This window comes from Fulmarus glacialis, unplaced genomic scaffold (assembly GCF_000690835.1).
Source record: "Fulmarus glacialis isolate BGI_N327 unplaced genomic scaffold, ASM69083v1 scaffold12644, whole genome shotgun sequence".
NCBI lineage: Eukaryota > Metazoa > Chordata > Aves > Procellariiformes > Procellariidae > Fulmarus > Fulmarus glacialis.
Window position 1 is genome coordinate 52,410 of NW_009208706.1, and position 14,359 is coordinate 66,768.

Genomic DNA, 14,359 nt, shown 5'->3' on the forward strand with positions numbered 1-14,359 from the left:
TACCTTTGATACATGGATTACAAGTAAGGTACTACAGCTAAAGGACCAGCCACCAAAGCAGGAATCTCTTACCAGCTTGGGCAGGCTTCTTTTGGAAAAGACTCTGCGTGGACAGCGGAGATGAAGATGAGCAGAACACCAGCTCCGCATGTTGAGCCATTCCACAGTTCGGGAAGGGAGAGGCCCATCCTCCTTATGGAGCAGGATGAGCTGCTTCTGGGCTCGGACGGCGGTGTTCTCCAGCATCCTCTCCAGCTACAGCACGTTATACGCACCAAAGGAATGGGGGCGTCAGGTATTTACTGCTCCAGTACCAGTTCAACAGAATACTGTATTGTGAAATACATATCTATACATACACACACATATATACACACATCTGACCCCTATTCCTATCTGAATCTGCAGACAACTATGCACACTAAGAACCCTCAAACAAGATTGATTTAGACAACTATGCTGTTAGCTGTGGGCTTACATGGCACACAGAACTCTAAAAATCAGACAAGGACTCAAACCTGACTACTTAAAAATGAATGCTTTTCACCTAAAACATAAGACCATTAAATGCACAGCACAGACACACGCTGTTCATGCAAAATGAGATTGCTTCCCAAGTCATACTTAAGCCTAAAAATGTTCAGCATGTTTTGTTCTTTCACTTCCAGTCAGATCGCTTTTTACTCCTTGCATTCCTTATTTTTCTTGGTTGTTTTAGGCAACTGATGGCGACTGGCTTTTACTGTGCTTCCTGCCTCCCACATACAGTCATGAAGAACCAACACAAAGTGACACACAAGAACACTGCAGATGGTACCAGTCCCAGGCTCTTTGGAGGTCAGACTCAGCACTTCACAATTCTAAAAAACCCACTTGTGACCTCATTCTTGCACAATTTATGTGCCTGGACAAACAACTTCGGTAATAAAATATCAAAAATAAAAATAGAGAGCAAGGGGGAAAAAAAATACAGCTTACAAGCTGTAATAAAATATATTAAATTATTCATACAATACAATTATTTATCTACTTTTTCCTAGGCACACACCATGAATTCCATCCAGGCAGAAAATAATTTCTCTCTCTATCTGGATATCCTGCAAAGAAATTCTGGACAGAAATGCAAAGCTTCAAAGCAATTTGACTTTTGAGTTACCCTGGCCAAAATGACTCTTTAGAGGAAAAGAACTTAGCTGGAAATACTTCTACGTAAGACTTGCCGTTTCAGAGGATCATCATTCAATTCTTTTTCTATTTATAATACACGTTTCTCAGGAATATTTCATTATTTATCCTTCACTGGGTATTAAACCCAGGAAAATTCATGAGTATGAAACAACCTTCCTCAATCTGGACTGTTAACACTGCAAATATGAGCAGCAGCTATTTCCACACCTCTCCGACAGTAGGTTCCTGGTCTCCCAGTCCGACGATCAAGATGCAGTCAGCCTGCCGGATGCAGCGCTGAGTCCAGGGAGTAAGGGTGCTGTCTGCCTGGTAGAGTACAATACGGTGAATATCCTCCTGCTGTCCCAGCCAGCTAGTTAGTCGGTATTCACGGATACTGGGGACAGAAAAGAAAAAAAAACAAATTCAAAGGGTTTTATATCATAACTCCTAATGTAGAGAGAAATCTTACATGTCAAGCACAAAATCTGAAGGGCATCAGAGACCTGCATCTCTTGCTCGTCCAGTCTAAGAACCTTATCTGCCCACATTTCCAGGCTCATGCTTTCTTTATTTCTCCATTATTTACACCATTAGATATATACACAGAGGAAAGAGGATGCAGTGATGCCTAACTTCAGTAAGGCTTCCATGGCATTCCTAAGAACGAGTACACAATACCCACTTGGAGCAATTCAGCTTTTCCAATTTCACAACTGAGAAAGTAACTATGGAAAAAAACAACCCACATTTGAACTAAATACTCTTGAAACATTGTTGTCTCAAACACCTTGATGAGAAAGCACAGTATGTATTAGAACACAGGATTTTATTCCCAAACACTGTATATTTATATACAGACCAGCATAATATCTTTCTGCATTTTTTCATAAGTAATAATGAGGGCAGGTACCTATCCAGCGCAGCAGAACCAAGTTGCAGTTTGATGTTATCACTGGTGAGCAGCAAAGCAGGACCTGGAAGAACGAGAAGTTTCATGTGTGAACACCTGCCATTCAGCTCCTGACAAACTGTATTGAGAAAATGTAGCTATAACAAATGCAGTTCTGTGAATTTGCTTTGAAGATCATGATGCAGCTGTGCATTGACCAGAGTTGTTGTAGAAGAAAGAGCTGGCACAAAGCCTTCACAAAAATTTTCACACTTATGTACAGCAACATCTTCCCATTCTCCATATTCCCAGAGCTCTGTTACTGCATTAGTCGCAACCTACAAGCTCTTTTTTATCGCGTTCCTCAGTGTCACGTAGGATGACAGTTTCTACTGCAGCTGCATTTTCACAAACACAACATTCAGAATATCATGTACCTTTTGCAACCATAGAAAGCCCAGGAATCTGGTTTCAAAGAAAAAAAAGCCATTTCACCAACCTATTGAAATACAGAAGTTGTTCATCCTGCACTGAACCAACTCCCCGGATGAATCCTAAAGCTCTCTATAGTAGTACTACTACTTATTCTACATGCCAACAGGAACCTATACCACTACCAACCCCAAGGAGAAAGAGACTTCCAAATCTGCAGGGCACAGTTCAATTCACACTACTTCCACTGTAGAGATAGGCATACGCACACATCTGGCAACAACACCATATCTGAGAGGAATTTTGGTGCACATAAATTCTTGCAGGCACTTTATTTTTCTTATTAGCAATTCTATTTCATCAGCAGCAATACCTGCCATATGTGGTGGAGGTTGCAGAATAACTGCAGCTAAATACAAAAAAGCAAAGAAAAGAAAACTTTAGGGATTAACCGCATACCTAAAGAAAAGATTACTTGTCTCATATTGAGAGAGAAATTCACATTCACAAAACATGAAAGAGCAGTTGCTCTGTATTAAAGTTTTCATAATGTAATCCTTCATTTTTTCATTAATAAAAGAACTGAAATTTATGTATGAAATAACAAAACACTTAATTATGTGAGGTCTCTCAAGGCTTTAATAAAGCAGCATGGCTTAATATGTTTAGTAAAAATCAAGGAACCACGAATGAACAAGATGGTAAAGGGTCACAATTTCACACTTTTATGGCTCAAAAAGCAAAACCCACAAGTACAGTACCTGGAGCTGGCCATCCTGACCTTCAGGGCCAACTCATTTACCCCACAATGCTCAATTCCTCCTTCAAAGACTTCACTCTGTTTTAACATACTCTAGTGTTAGACTTGAAAAAAAACCTCAGAAGTATGATTTTTCATCTTGTATTTTCAAACATCCAAATAATGTTTGCTCTTCGTTACACTGCCAATGAAGGAAGAGCAAACAAAAATGGACAAAAATATCCTGTAAGTGGAGACCAAAAGATAAAAAGTAAAAGCTGGTAAGAAAGCACAGAAAGGAGGATGACTTGAGAGTAGAATTTAATTTCCTCATCCTCCAATAAAGTTTATGGTAGTTGGTTCCTATGAAAGCAACAAGTCCAAAGTAGAGGAAATTAGTTCAAAATCATGTCAAGAGCTGAACTGGTTTAACCTGCCCTTCACTCCTGCCTCTGTGCTGCTCCTCCGTTTGTGCTCGTTGAACCGTCTGTTTGCAGGGAACAGACCCAGTGCTTGTGGGGGTTTTTACCACTTAATTTTTAACAGTGTTAGATTCTTTGATCTGGTTCACCATTCAGCATCACAAACAGTTGGGCTAGCACAACTCTGGATGAGGTAATGGGATTAAGAGAGGTCTCCCAGAAGAAATACATTGCATGCTATGAAGACAGCAAGGGAGAGAGGGCAGGTACATTTTGAAAAAGCGTTCAAGAGCAGAGTTATCATTTGTGTTCATTAATATGTCAAAGTTCTCAGCAAAATAGAAATGATATGTAGACCAAATATTCTTCCAGGATATGAGACTTACAAAGCTTTATGACAGCGGTGGAAGTTTACTAGGTGCAGACGAACAGCCAGGAATGTAAAATGAGCTGAGGAATACAGTAAAAGTGTCAAGTAAGAGACTAACGACGAGGAGGGAACAGAGTGCTCCACCTCCGCATTTGCCTGTTACCTCCCTGCACACGGTCACTGAGATCCAAGAACATCAGCAAAGGCGCTTGGAGTGCACCGTACTGATCTGATGCACAGGGGGCACGTGCCCTAAGGGGAAACCATTAAACTCAGCGACCCAGCCAGCCAGAACACCCTTTATACAAGGCGAGAGGCAGACTTTGTAGAGCTGGGCTGCATCTTTATGTTAGTCAAGGTGACGGTTACTTGACCCACAGGTATCTTGAATGGGGACAACACATCCTCATCAAGCATCGAAAGAGCCTTGGAGAGGCATATGACTTCAGAAATCACATCCACTCACCTCACTTTTGTATTTGGAAAAGAAGCAGTTCACAGTATATGACACAAATACATGTGTACAGACAGACACACAGCTGTGCCGGCTCAGGAGGAGTCTGCCCAGCACCTCCTCTGCACACCGGCAGTGCGGGATGAAGATGCCCAGACCTTTATTCATCCCCAGCACAGAACATGGCGATGCTTCCAACAGAACCAACTCCGTTTTGCTTCAGAAATAACAACCATCTGCTCTACACTTCCAATTTCTACCAAGCTCCCAATTAATCAACCATTAAATAACCCTCCATTAATGTGATCAAGAACACCAACATATGCGTTCTCAAATGCATGAAACAGAATGACCAAAAGTGTTATTTAAACTAAACTGCTGAGAGCAACAAAGCAATAAAAATCATTCTCAAGTACATACCCCTCAAACAGCCACACCAGCAGGCAGGAATGTCCAAGATGATGTGTTACCGCATCCTCAACACGCATTATCGTAGTTACACACCATCATCTAGTGACGCTCTCCCCACACCTGACATCAGCCTCGCAGGCAATTTACAGCTGCAGTTGGCATCATGAAAACATCCCTCCACCCTCCAGCACCCTTCAGGGACTGTTCTCTTCCAGTAGGATTAGACACGGGGTGAATAGCTCGAAGTTAAGAACATAGGAGAGGTGATATAAGGTAACATTAAATATTTATCTAAGCCCAACAGTGTCTCTCTGACTGCAACCAGCAGCAGATTGCTGGGGAAGAGTATTAGAGCAAGGAAAACTTAATGACATTCTCCGAGCCTCCAGCAATTCGCAGTTTATGAATTTCTCAAGCCAGAGGTGGTGACTTTTAATAGCCCCTGGAGGTTTTTTCTTTCAGCCAACCCGCTGAGATTCTGAATCCTGGCTTTTATGCGCTTCAGGTGAGAAAACTGCATGGCAGCAGTGTTACCCCCAGGCACAGAGGATCATCATTCAGGGGAAACCTCACGGAGCATCTGAATTGGAACTCGAGAGTCATCTGTTTTTCAATACAGAACTACAATTCTGTGAAAGAGAAGTGAGGAGAAAAAAATGCTGCCAAATATCAGAGGTTTAGTTCATTTTATCTTTTAAGAATAAAAGGCACTCAAGAAAAGGGTTGAGACAGCCCTTCAGCAAGGCTTCCAAGCTCAAATCCTGCCCCAGTAAGGAGACATAAGCACCACAAATGAGACATAAAACTCTTCCTTTCTTTCCAAAGATGAGCATGGTACTCACTTTGGTGATTTTTTTCCACATAATACCAATTTCATAAGATATGCAGGAGTGGGAATACAGATATCCTAGTTCAAAGTCTAATAAAACATGGTCAAAAAGTTGCCCAGAGAAATCAGAGGTCCAGAGATCAAGAACTGATCACTGATGGTTAGAAATGGTTGCAAATCCACCTCACCTGGAAAAAATACTCGCACAAAAGTCCAAAACACATTGTGGAAAACTTTTAGCGCAGCAAACTTACTTCATTAAAAGAGAATTTATATTTGGCCTAGTAAAAGTCTACAAAATTATGTGTCAAAGAGGCAGAACTGAGAAATGAGTTTGATGTCCCAGTGCCAGAAGATCTTGCCCAGCAAAAAATACCAAGTTGTGCCAGGGTCCAGGCACCACATTAAATACTTAACATTTAAATCTAATCTGTGTGTAAAGAAGGGAAATTCAGGCAGAACTACAATTAAAAACTCCAATAAATTTTTAGTAAAGATATTTCAGTGAGCTTTCCAATACATTACACATTTTTAGAAATTAAAAGAAAGCTTATCTTTAAAGAGCAGAAAGGAAGGAGAGAGACACAGATGTTGGATTTGAATCCCTCTCTACTTCAGTTTGAAATTATACACCATGAGCCATGTGGTATCATTTAGCTGGTCTCAGTAAAAGAACAAAAAAAAAGTTAGGCAAATACTTTTTAAAAATCTGAAAACTGCAGAAGACCTTTTTCATAAGAGATACTCTCAGCTCTACCAGGATTAAGGGGAAAAAATATTAATAACAAAAAGAGACATTACAGACCTTGACCAGAATTCATCGGTATGGTTATCCTAACCTGAAACTTTGCACAGCAGTAAAACTTGCCCACCAGTTCAGAAGTGGAAAATTCTGTCCCTGCTTTTTGCAAGTTTTACATTCTACACCCTTTTCTTTGGAGACCCAAAGACCAAGATTCAAAGAAAGGGCTTTTACACTGAAGCATACAAGCAAACAGAGTGAGGAAGCATGCCTCCAGTTCACCATGCAGGACTTTCCTGCTCTCTCCTCAATGCTCAGATCATATTTTACATTTATAATGTCTCAAGATGAAGGCTCATGTAGAGTTACTGCTGTCAGATACCAAGTAACTGCTTCACCGCCCAGCTTTTAACAGAACAAATGCCACGGAAACATGAACATCTCAGTATTTAATTGGGACAAAATCACACTGTCTGGAAACAATATCTGAATTACCACAAACCACAAAACCACCAAAACTCCAAGAAACCAGCACAAATTGGTTGGATAAAGCTGTGGGTGGTACCATGCGTTGATGTTACCTGCGTGCAGAATGCAGCATAATGTGGCCAGCCAGGCCAGCACACTCTGGGATCCATAAAGCCAGTCTGGTCACGTGAGGTGTTCCCATTGCAAATTTAAAAAAAAAAAAATTGGAAAAAAAAAAATTAAATCCCCACAACAGAATCAAGCAACTAAACCAGTAAGTCCTGCCTCATTACAGGCAAAAGTGTCTTGGGGGGCGTGGAGGGGGAAAGGTTCTGAATACTTTTCCAGTTCTTGTGGATAATATATATTAATTCATGGTGTTATGAAGCTCCCACTATAAGACTGAGATATTCTATTTGTCATTATTTTTATAGTCCTTTAATAAGATGGAAGCAGTTAAAAATTACAAAAAAAAAATCCTGTTAAATAGATTAATCTGCAACCAAACTCATAGCACTGCCAGTAGCCTTCTAATGCTAGTTCCAGGAAAAGAAAAACCATCCTCTAATCTAATTTTACAGGCTGTGTTACAACCCAGTCTGCATCCCGACCATTCTCCCCGGGATGAGGGGCAGCCTCCTGTTACTGCCTGCATCCTCCTAATTTCTTCTAACCTCTTGTCTCCAACCTGCAGCAAGAGGACTCGAGGCATCACTGCAATATTCATCTAAGTTAATATTAACAGGAAGAGTAAGGAATTTTCTAAAATAATATATTAAGCTGTAAAAGAAAGCTAAAAACAACTGCTTTCACCCCACATACTAAGGCTACCCTCCACTGCTCTGGAACATATTTCAAGCCCTGAGCAATGAAACAATATGGATCAAATGTTAAGTCAAGTGTTAAATGGCAACATCTGACTACTATTTGCAATTAAACAAAAAGTTTGTTCTAGAAAAAACAAAAAAATATGCCAATAGCAGCAAATCTATACTGCAAACCCCCTTATTTTCAAAATTAGGAACACAGGCACTGAAACAGACTTTCTATGAGAAAGATTTTCAATTAAGCCTTCTCAAGCATATTAAATAACACCTCTCACTTCCATAAATACGTTTAACATCTAATGGCAGTTCACACCCAAACCCCAAGTGCCAAGTAGCCAATTTGAAAGTTAGAACAGGTAAGTGCTCAGGTGGCAGGGGCTCCAAGCTCCAACACACCAGCTGCTCACCAAGGCCCTAATGCAAATCTTTTCACATAACGTTTCAATTTCCCCACATGTAAAACAGACACAGCTCTAATGGTCAGGTGAATACCAAGACAAACTAAAAATAAACCAAAATTTTGCTTCACAACACTGACTACTCATTTCATTTTCTGATGTAAGAAGTCAGAAGAAAAATCATTCCAAAACCAGCCCCTTTCCTCAGAGCAATGCACCATCTGGCACATCGCTCAGAGCACGTTATCACGCACCGGTAAGAAATACCCAAACAATTTATAGCCATAGGATAAAGGAGAAAATACAAAAGCTACCAAAAAAAAAAAAAAACCAACACCCCAGAATGCTGCTTCTGGTGAAAAAAACAAAAAAAAACCCAAAAAAACCCAAAAAAACCACAATACAGCTTGCATGAAAAAACCCTCAGCACTGTAAGGCACTAGCAGGAGGTTAACCGCTGTCTCCCGGTGTTGTGGGGCTGAATAAGCAATAGGCTGACCCGACGACCAGAGGCTATCAAGGCCAGAGAGCTTGGTCTACCAGCTGTGTTTTGAACCATATGGCTAGCTGTGTTTTCACACAACACTTTCCTCTTCCCACTGCAGCCGTCTGCTCCATTTTGGCAAGAACTTCAGATGCCAAGGTTGTATAGTACCATCTATAGCTGCCAAGCGCTACACAGGCATCAGTTTAGGAAAAGAAGAAAAAAAAAAAAAAAAAAAAAAAAGAAGGGTGAATGAGGAAAGACTAAGTGATCATAACAAAACCCCTCATTTGTTACGTTCTAGTTGCTTTCAACTAGAATGGTTATTTTTATTCCAAACAGTCCATCTATGTACTTAAGTTTTTGTTTGTTTTATTTACAGGCTCTTAGCACTGTCACACATCAAAACAAGCTGGCAGCAATCCATAAGAAGTACCCATTAGCAACATAGCTACGGCTGAGATCTGTGCTCCATTATGGATGTAAAATTTTTCTGCCATCTCAAAATAAGAGTAATCTTCAAACGCCCACAAATTAGTACTCACTGTAACACATCTCCACCAAAAGCTGCATACAAATTCATACTTCAAAAGGTGAAAGAGTTCAAGCATCAACAGCTTTCTCCTGTGCCTGCTCACCTAGAAGATTTTTTTAAGCAGAATAATAAGGGCCAGCTCCAGATACCCTTATGGTCAAAAAGGAAATAACCAATAAATGTAAGTGGTTGCACCTCAAGCACCTGTACTTTTCAAAATAATAAGCCATGAGATAGCAGACTAACAATTCATCAAAGGACTATAGGAGATTTACTCAAGAGATCTGCAATAGTGTACAAGGATGAGAAGAGGATGTTCAGGAAATGTCAAACTGTAGTACGGAGCGTGAACTGAATTGTGAATTGAATACATGGTTTTGTGAGCAACTGGAACTTGCACACACAACTTCACCAATGAATAAAGCAATTAGTGACTCAGCTGTGAGCTGAATACATGGTTTTGTGAGCACAAGACAAAAAAGCTGGCAACAAATGGGACAATCATTTAAGACTTAAGTTTGGACTTCCAGTGCCAACCTGGATCTCCTCCACAAGCCTCTTCCATCAAGTCATGCTTACCACTCACTGCACTACCTCAACAAAAGAAAACTGCGTAAGAAATCCTTTGCTAGATGGAGCTGTACAATTGAGGAAGCCTGAAAGACTCACATATGAGAGAGAGAGAGAGAGAGAGAGAATCGGATTCTCAGACAGGCACTGATGGTGGGATTTGCCCACTGGACTGCCTGCAGCCCTTAAGAGCGCAGATGGCAGCCAAGGCGAGAGGCCAGACAGATTGGCTGGTATTTCTGCGTTGTTAAGGGCACAACGTTTTCCACTAAAATTAAATGCACATTAGGGATGGGAATAGAGAAGCAAGAGGTCATGAAAAAGACTGATCCTGAGCACTGCTGTACCGCTACCCCGCCTAATGCAGCATGAATCCACCTTTGACTAATGACAGGTACCTGGCTGTACCTCTCTAAAAAGATATGAAGCATTTATTTCCCATGATGCAGTAAGATGTAAACACTTCTTACCCACAGCACTGAGAGCATGCTTGAGCTCCAGAGTAAAAGCCGTAAGTGGCACCTCTTCAGACACTGGCATAATTGCTACTGTGGAGAGATTGCTGGCAGGATTTCCGGCATCCCACTTGCTACTCGAGCTGTGTAATCCAAGAGGATGACCTGTTCGAAAAGAAAAAACTTGCCATCAGCCAACCCAGAAAGCGAGGTGTCATTTCATTGTTTTCAACTGTCAGGCAGCAAGGAAAGTGTCACTCAATTGCTTAACCTAAGATAAATGTAATGTCCTCCATATCACATAAAAGGAAAGAGTTCCCACATATTTCATTCATAAGAGGATGAAGATCCATCTCCATCATTTTTGGCTGCTGACATAGCATGCATGGGTAAAAGTCAGGCAATGTTAAAAATATCTGGATGCCAGGAATAGGTTAAATACAATGTGCATTTACCTGACCTGTTAAGAAAAAGATAAAAAGGCACTTTGAATCACTTTGAATGGCCACAACTTTGGAACAGGCATTGATTTAGCCCACAAGAGGAATTAGCTTAACTAACAAAACCCCAAAACCTGTTGTCAGTATCAAAATATTCCAAAAATTAACATTCACTTTTTATGGTATTCCTGATCAAGGAAATAAATACCTGTTTTCAACAAACAAAGTTCCTATAGGGAATGTGTACCTCCACCTATTTTCACTTCTCTCCAAGATGGGAAAATGTGGAGCTTTACAGATATGTGCTTAGGCATACTAAAATAAAATATGGAACCTATGAAGTAGCTGCAAAGTAATCGTGGAAGTATCTCCAATATAATATGGTAAGCTGAGTAAGGACAGAGAGTATGGGCAGAGGAAAGCATTTTTTGACAGACGCATGCAATGCACGTGACAAACATCTTTCTAGATAGCTTAGAACAGGAAAAAAATCAATGATGGGGGTGTTCTACAAACTGTTATTTTCATTTTGATACTATTTCTTTTCTCTTTAACTAAGCCTTCTCAGACAACCTTACTTTGCTGCTAATGCCTATCCACTCAAGCACACAATAAACTTAGTAATCTCAGTCAGGATTTAACGTCCTGCTTATCTCATTTCACCCAGAAAAGGCCTAAGATGCACCATTAAGATGAATTCTTGACATGGACGTATGGAAGTATTTGATATACCATATGAAAAGTCATTCAAAGTCTATATGCAAGATCAACAGTACACTGCAGGACACACAGAAATATCAGATAAACTTTTTTCAAATATATTCAGTGACTGAGTTATTCATTTCAAGTCTTCTAAAATAGCTCTGCAGAGAACATTAAATAGTTTTTCCACTCTTTTTGGCAATCTTCAAGAAGATATTTGTAGTTTCAAACGAGTTACACATCACTGCTCAACTCCTTCATCTCCACCAGTCCTTCCCTCCTCCAGGACTTCAGTGGCGATTCTCTGATTGAAGTCTTATTACTGTCACTATTTTTCCTCCCATTTTCTCCAGATTGCATATTGCCCTATTTCCCAAGCAGTGCGGACTCTGCACTAGGCCACAAAGGCATTTCAGCGTGCACAAAAGTTTAAGTACAATTATCACTAGAGATTCGTACACAACTGATTGTGTACAGAAAGCTGAGCATGTAAAGAAAGAGCAGACTGTGAGATTCACTCCCCAAGACTGCTCCAAAACATGACAGTTGGCTACCTCATTTTTGGTCTCCTTGGAATACCGCAAAAACAGCAATAAAAGGAATTAAAAAAACCCAACCAAACAAAAACCAAACAACCCACCAGCAAAGAACCTCACAACACCCTCAGTAGTTAACATGCATCTGTTTCCTTTTAAAAGCTGCTCAAAATTTGGAAAATTTCCTCCTACTCACTTCAATCAGTAAATATACTTTGTTTTGCCTTTGCCACATACACAAAGCTTAAGAACCAATCCAGAGCAGACCATTTCCTCTCAGACAATTCATTAAGATAATGCAAATACAGGCATATTAAGTCAGTCTACATGCAGATGCCACTCAACATGACTATCTGATTCAAGTCTGTTACAGCTGCTATTTCCAATGCTCCCTTTGAGCTCTTTCTCTTGCAAGAAATTTGAAGGAAATTTCACTGCACATATGCAGCAGTGCTTTTCTATCTCAATAGCAAATCATTCCATTCCCACACTTAATTAGCCATGCTCCGCCAAAAAAAAAATTTGTACACACATATCTCATAAAATCACCATTCACTTGTGACAACAGCTAAAATATTTAGCAACGAATTCTCTTTTCAAGTATGCGCTTTCTGTCTCCAGATTTAACGATGTAAATCTAGCTCCAAGGAAGCACCAGCATCAATGAGAGTAGTCCAGGAATGAGTCTTACCTCCCTGCTGAAGACTGCCAAGAATCTTCTCGCCCAGCAAGTGAATAAGTCTAGTCACAACCTAGCAATGGGAAAGAAAGAAAAAAGGAAAGAAACAAACATTCAGGAAGAATGTACTAAAAATAGTGCATCTAAATGGATACTTTCAAACTTTTGTAAGTTGCTATCTCAAGTTGAACCATACAGAGACAAGGTTTTATAACCATAGCTTCTTTCCTGGCTGTAACATATGGTGACTGATCATTTGTCTTGATTTCTTTTACCTTATTTTACTCTAATCTGGAAAAAGAAGAAAACAAAACAAAACCAAAATAGGCAGTATTTAACTTGCTGTGGGAACAGAAGAAAAAAATCCAATTATTTTGGGAAACATATCAAATTGCATTTTCAGCTCTCCTCTTTATCTCTCTGCAGTGTGCTTGCACCTCTAAGTCACTCTCCCTATTCCACGGCTGTTGCACACCTCCACCTTTAGGTACTAAAGGCTCAAAAAGGCTCAAGACTGTACTCAGATACCCCACACAATCTTGCTTCCACCTGACCCCCTGTGAATTAGTCAATGTTCACAGTAACCAATTTAAGACATCTTAAATAAAAGAGATAATTAGACAATCTAAACACCTGCAGAATCAGAACAAACTATCTAAGAAGTTGCTTTCCCCCTCAAATCATGTTTGCGTGGTACCTTTGAAGGGACAGATTTTTTTTCCTAGCTTTTTTTCAACAGGACTTACATCGATATAAACCAATATTCAAATAGCCAAGCATATCTGAAAACTGACAAGCTTATCTCCAACATTAACAATTAATAATTCCCAACAAGTGGTGCAGCAGAAGACTAATAATTGCAATACCAAGGAGTGATAGACTTGGAAAATGCATCGTTTAATCTGAAAAGCTATGCGCAAATGTTTTACCAAATACGGAAAAGATATTTAAATGCATTAATAGAGCAATCATTAGATACTCTCCCCCAGACAAGTAATTCAAGGTCAAAATAACTCTAATCTTCAGGAGGACATAAAAACACCCAAAACCCACAACAACAGAAGTTGTCCAAACTCTTAACAAGCTAAACAAGCAGCAGCAAATGCCTACCTTGGATTTTGGACAAAGACATACTGTTCCCCTAACAACAGGTACTTCAGGATGCATCTTTCAAATAAAAGACCATGTAAGCCTCATGACAGGTCAGCATGCCCATCAGAATCATTTATATATCCTGCTTTAAAAAAAAATACAATAAATTGCCCTAGACTATGAAACTCCACAGCTTTACTAAGTGTCTGAAGGAGGAAGGGAGAAGAGCAAACAGGTAGCTTCCAACACAGTGCGACTCACAGTGGAGCAAGGAGTAAGAGCTAAAAAAAGTTATTTGAGCACTTTCTATCCCATAGCCATAACTGCAAGTTCTTAAAGACGCCACATCAACCATCTCCTCAGTGATCCAAGATCAACTTCTTTAATGTTTCTCTTATTTGCACCAATAGTGGACACAATCGTCCATACCCGCTTCGCTGAGAGCACTGATGCAGCACGACCGCTGCCGCTAACGAGCAATGGCGGAACAAGGGCAGCTCCCGACGGCAGGCGAGCTCTCAGCCTCCTTCCTTATTCTGGAATCTCAAACAGAATCTAAAATGCTTCCATTTGTCCAAAGTACAACAAGACCTGATGATCACCCAGCCAACTCGTTACCACTTTAATAACGCCAAGATCTGCAGTTCTGGGATTCCACTAATGGCGCTGGGTGTAGCTACGGAAAATCGCCCCAACTTTGGGGAGCAGGGAGGGA

At 40.3% G+C, this 14,359-nt stretch overlaps 1 protein-coding gene across 1 annotated transcript in view; it reads right to left on the bottom strand.

Annotated features, from left to right (window-relative positions):
* LOC104075915 (patatin-like phospholipase domain-containing protein 7) overlaps positions 1-14,359 on the bottom strand; it is a gene marked incomplete at its 5' end in the record, with an annotated part of 70,829 nt that overhangs the window by 46,779 nt on the left and 9,691 nt on the right. Inside the window, 5 exons of the mRNA XM_009576584.1 lie at positions 73-255; positions 1,396-1,564; positions 2,081-2,144; positions 10,211-10,360; positions 12,565-12,625. Coding sequence (XP_009574879.1) covers positions 73-255; positions 1,396-1,564; positions 2,081-2,144; positions 10,211-10,360; positions 12,565-12,625 — 627 coding nt within the window. The remainder of the gene's footprint in view (positions 1-72; positions 256-1,395; positions 1,565-2,080; positions 2,145-10,210; positions 10,361-12,564; positions 12,626-14,359) is intronic.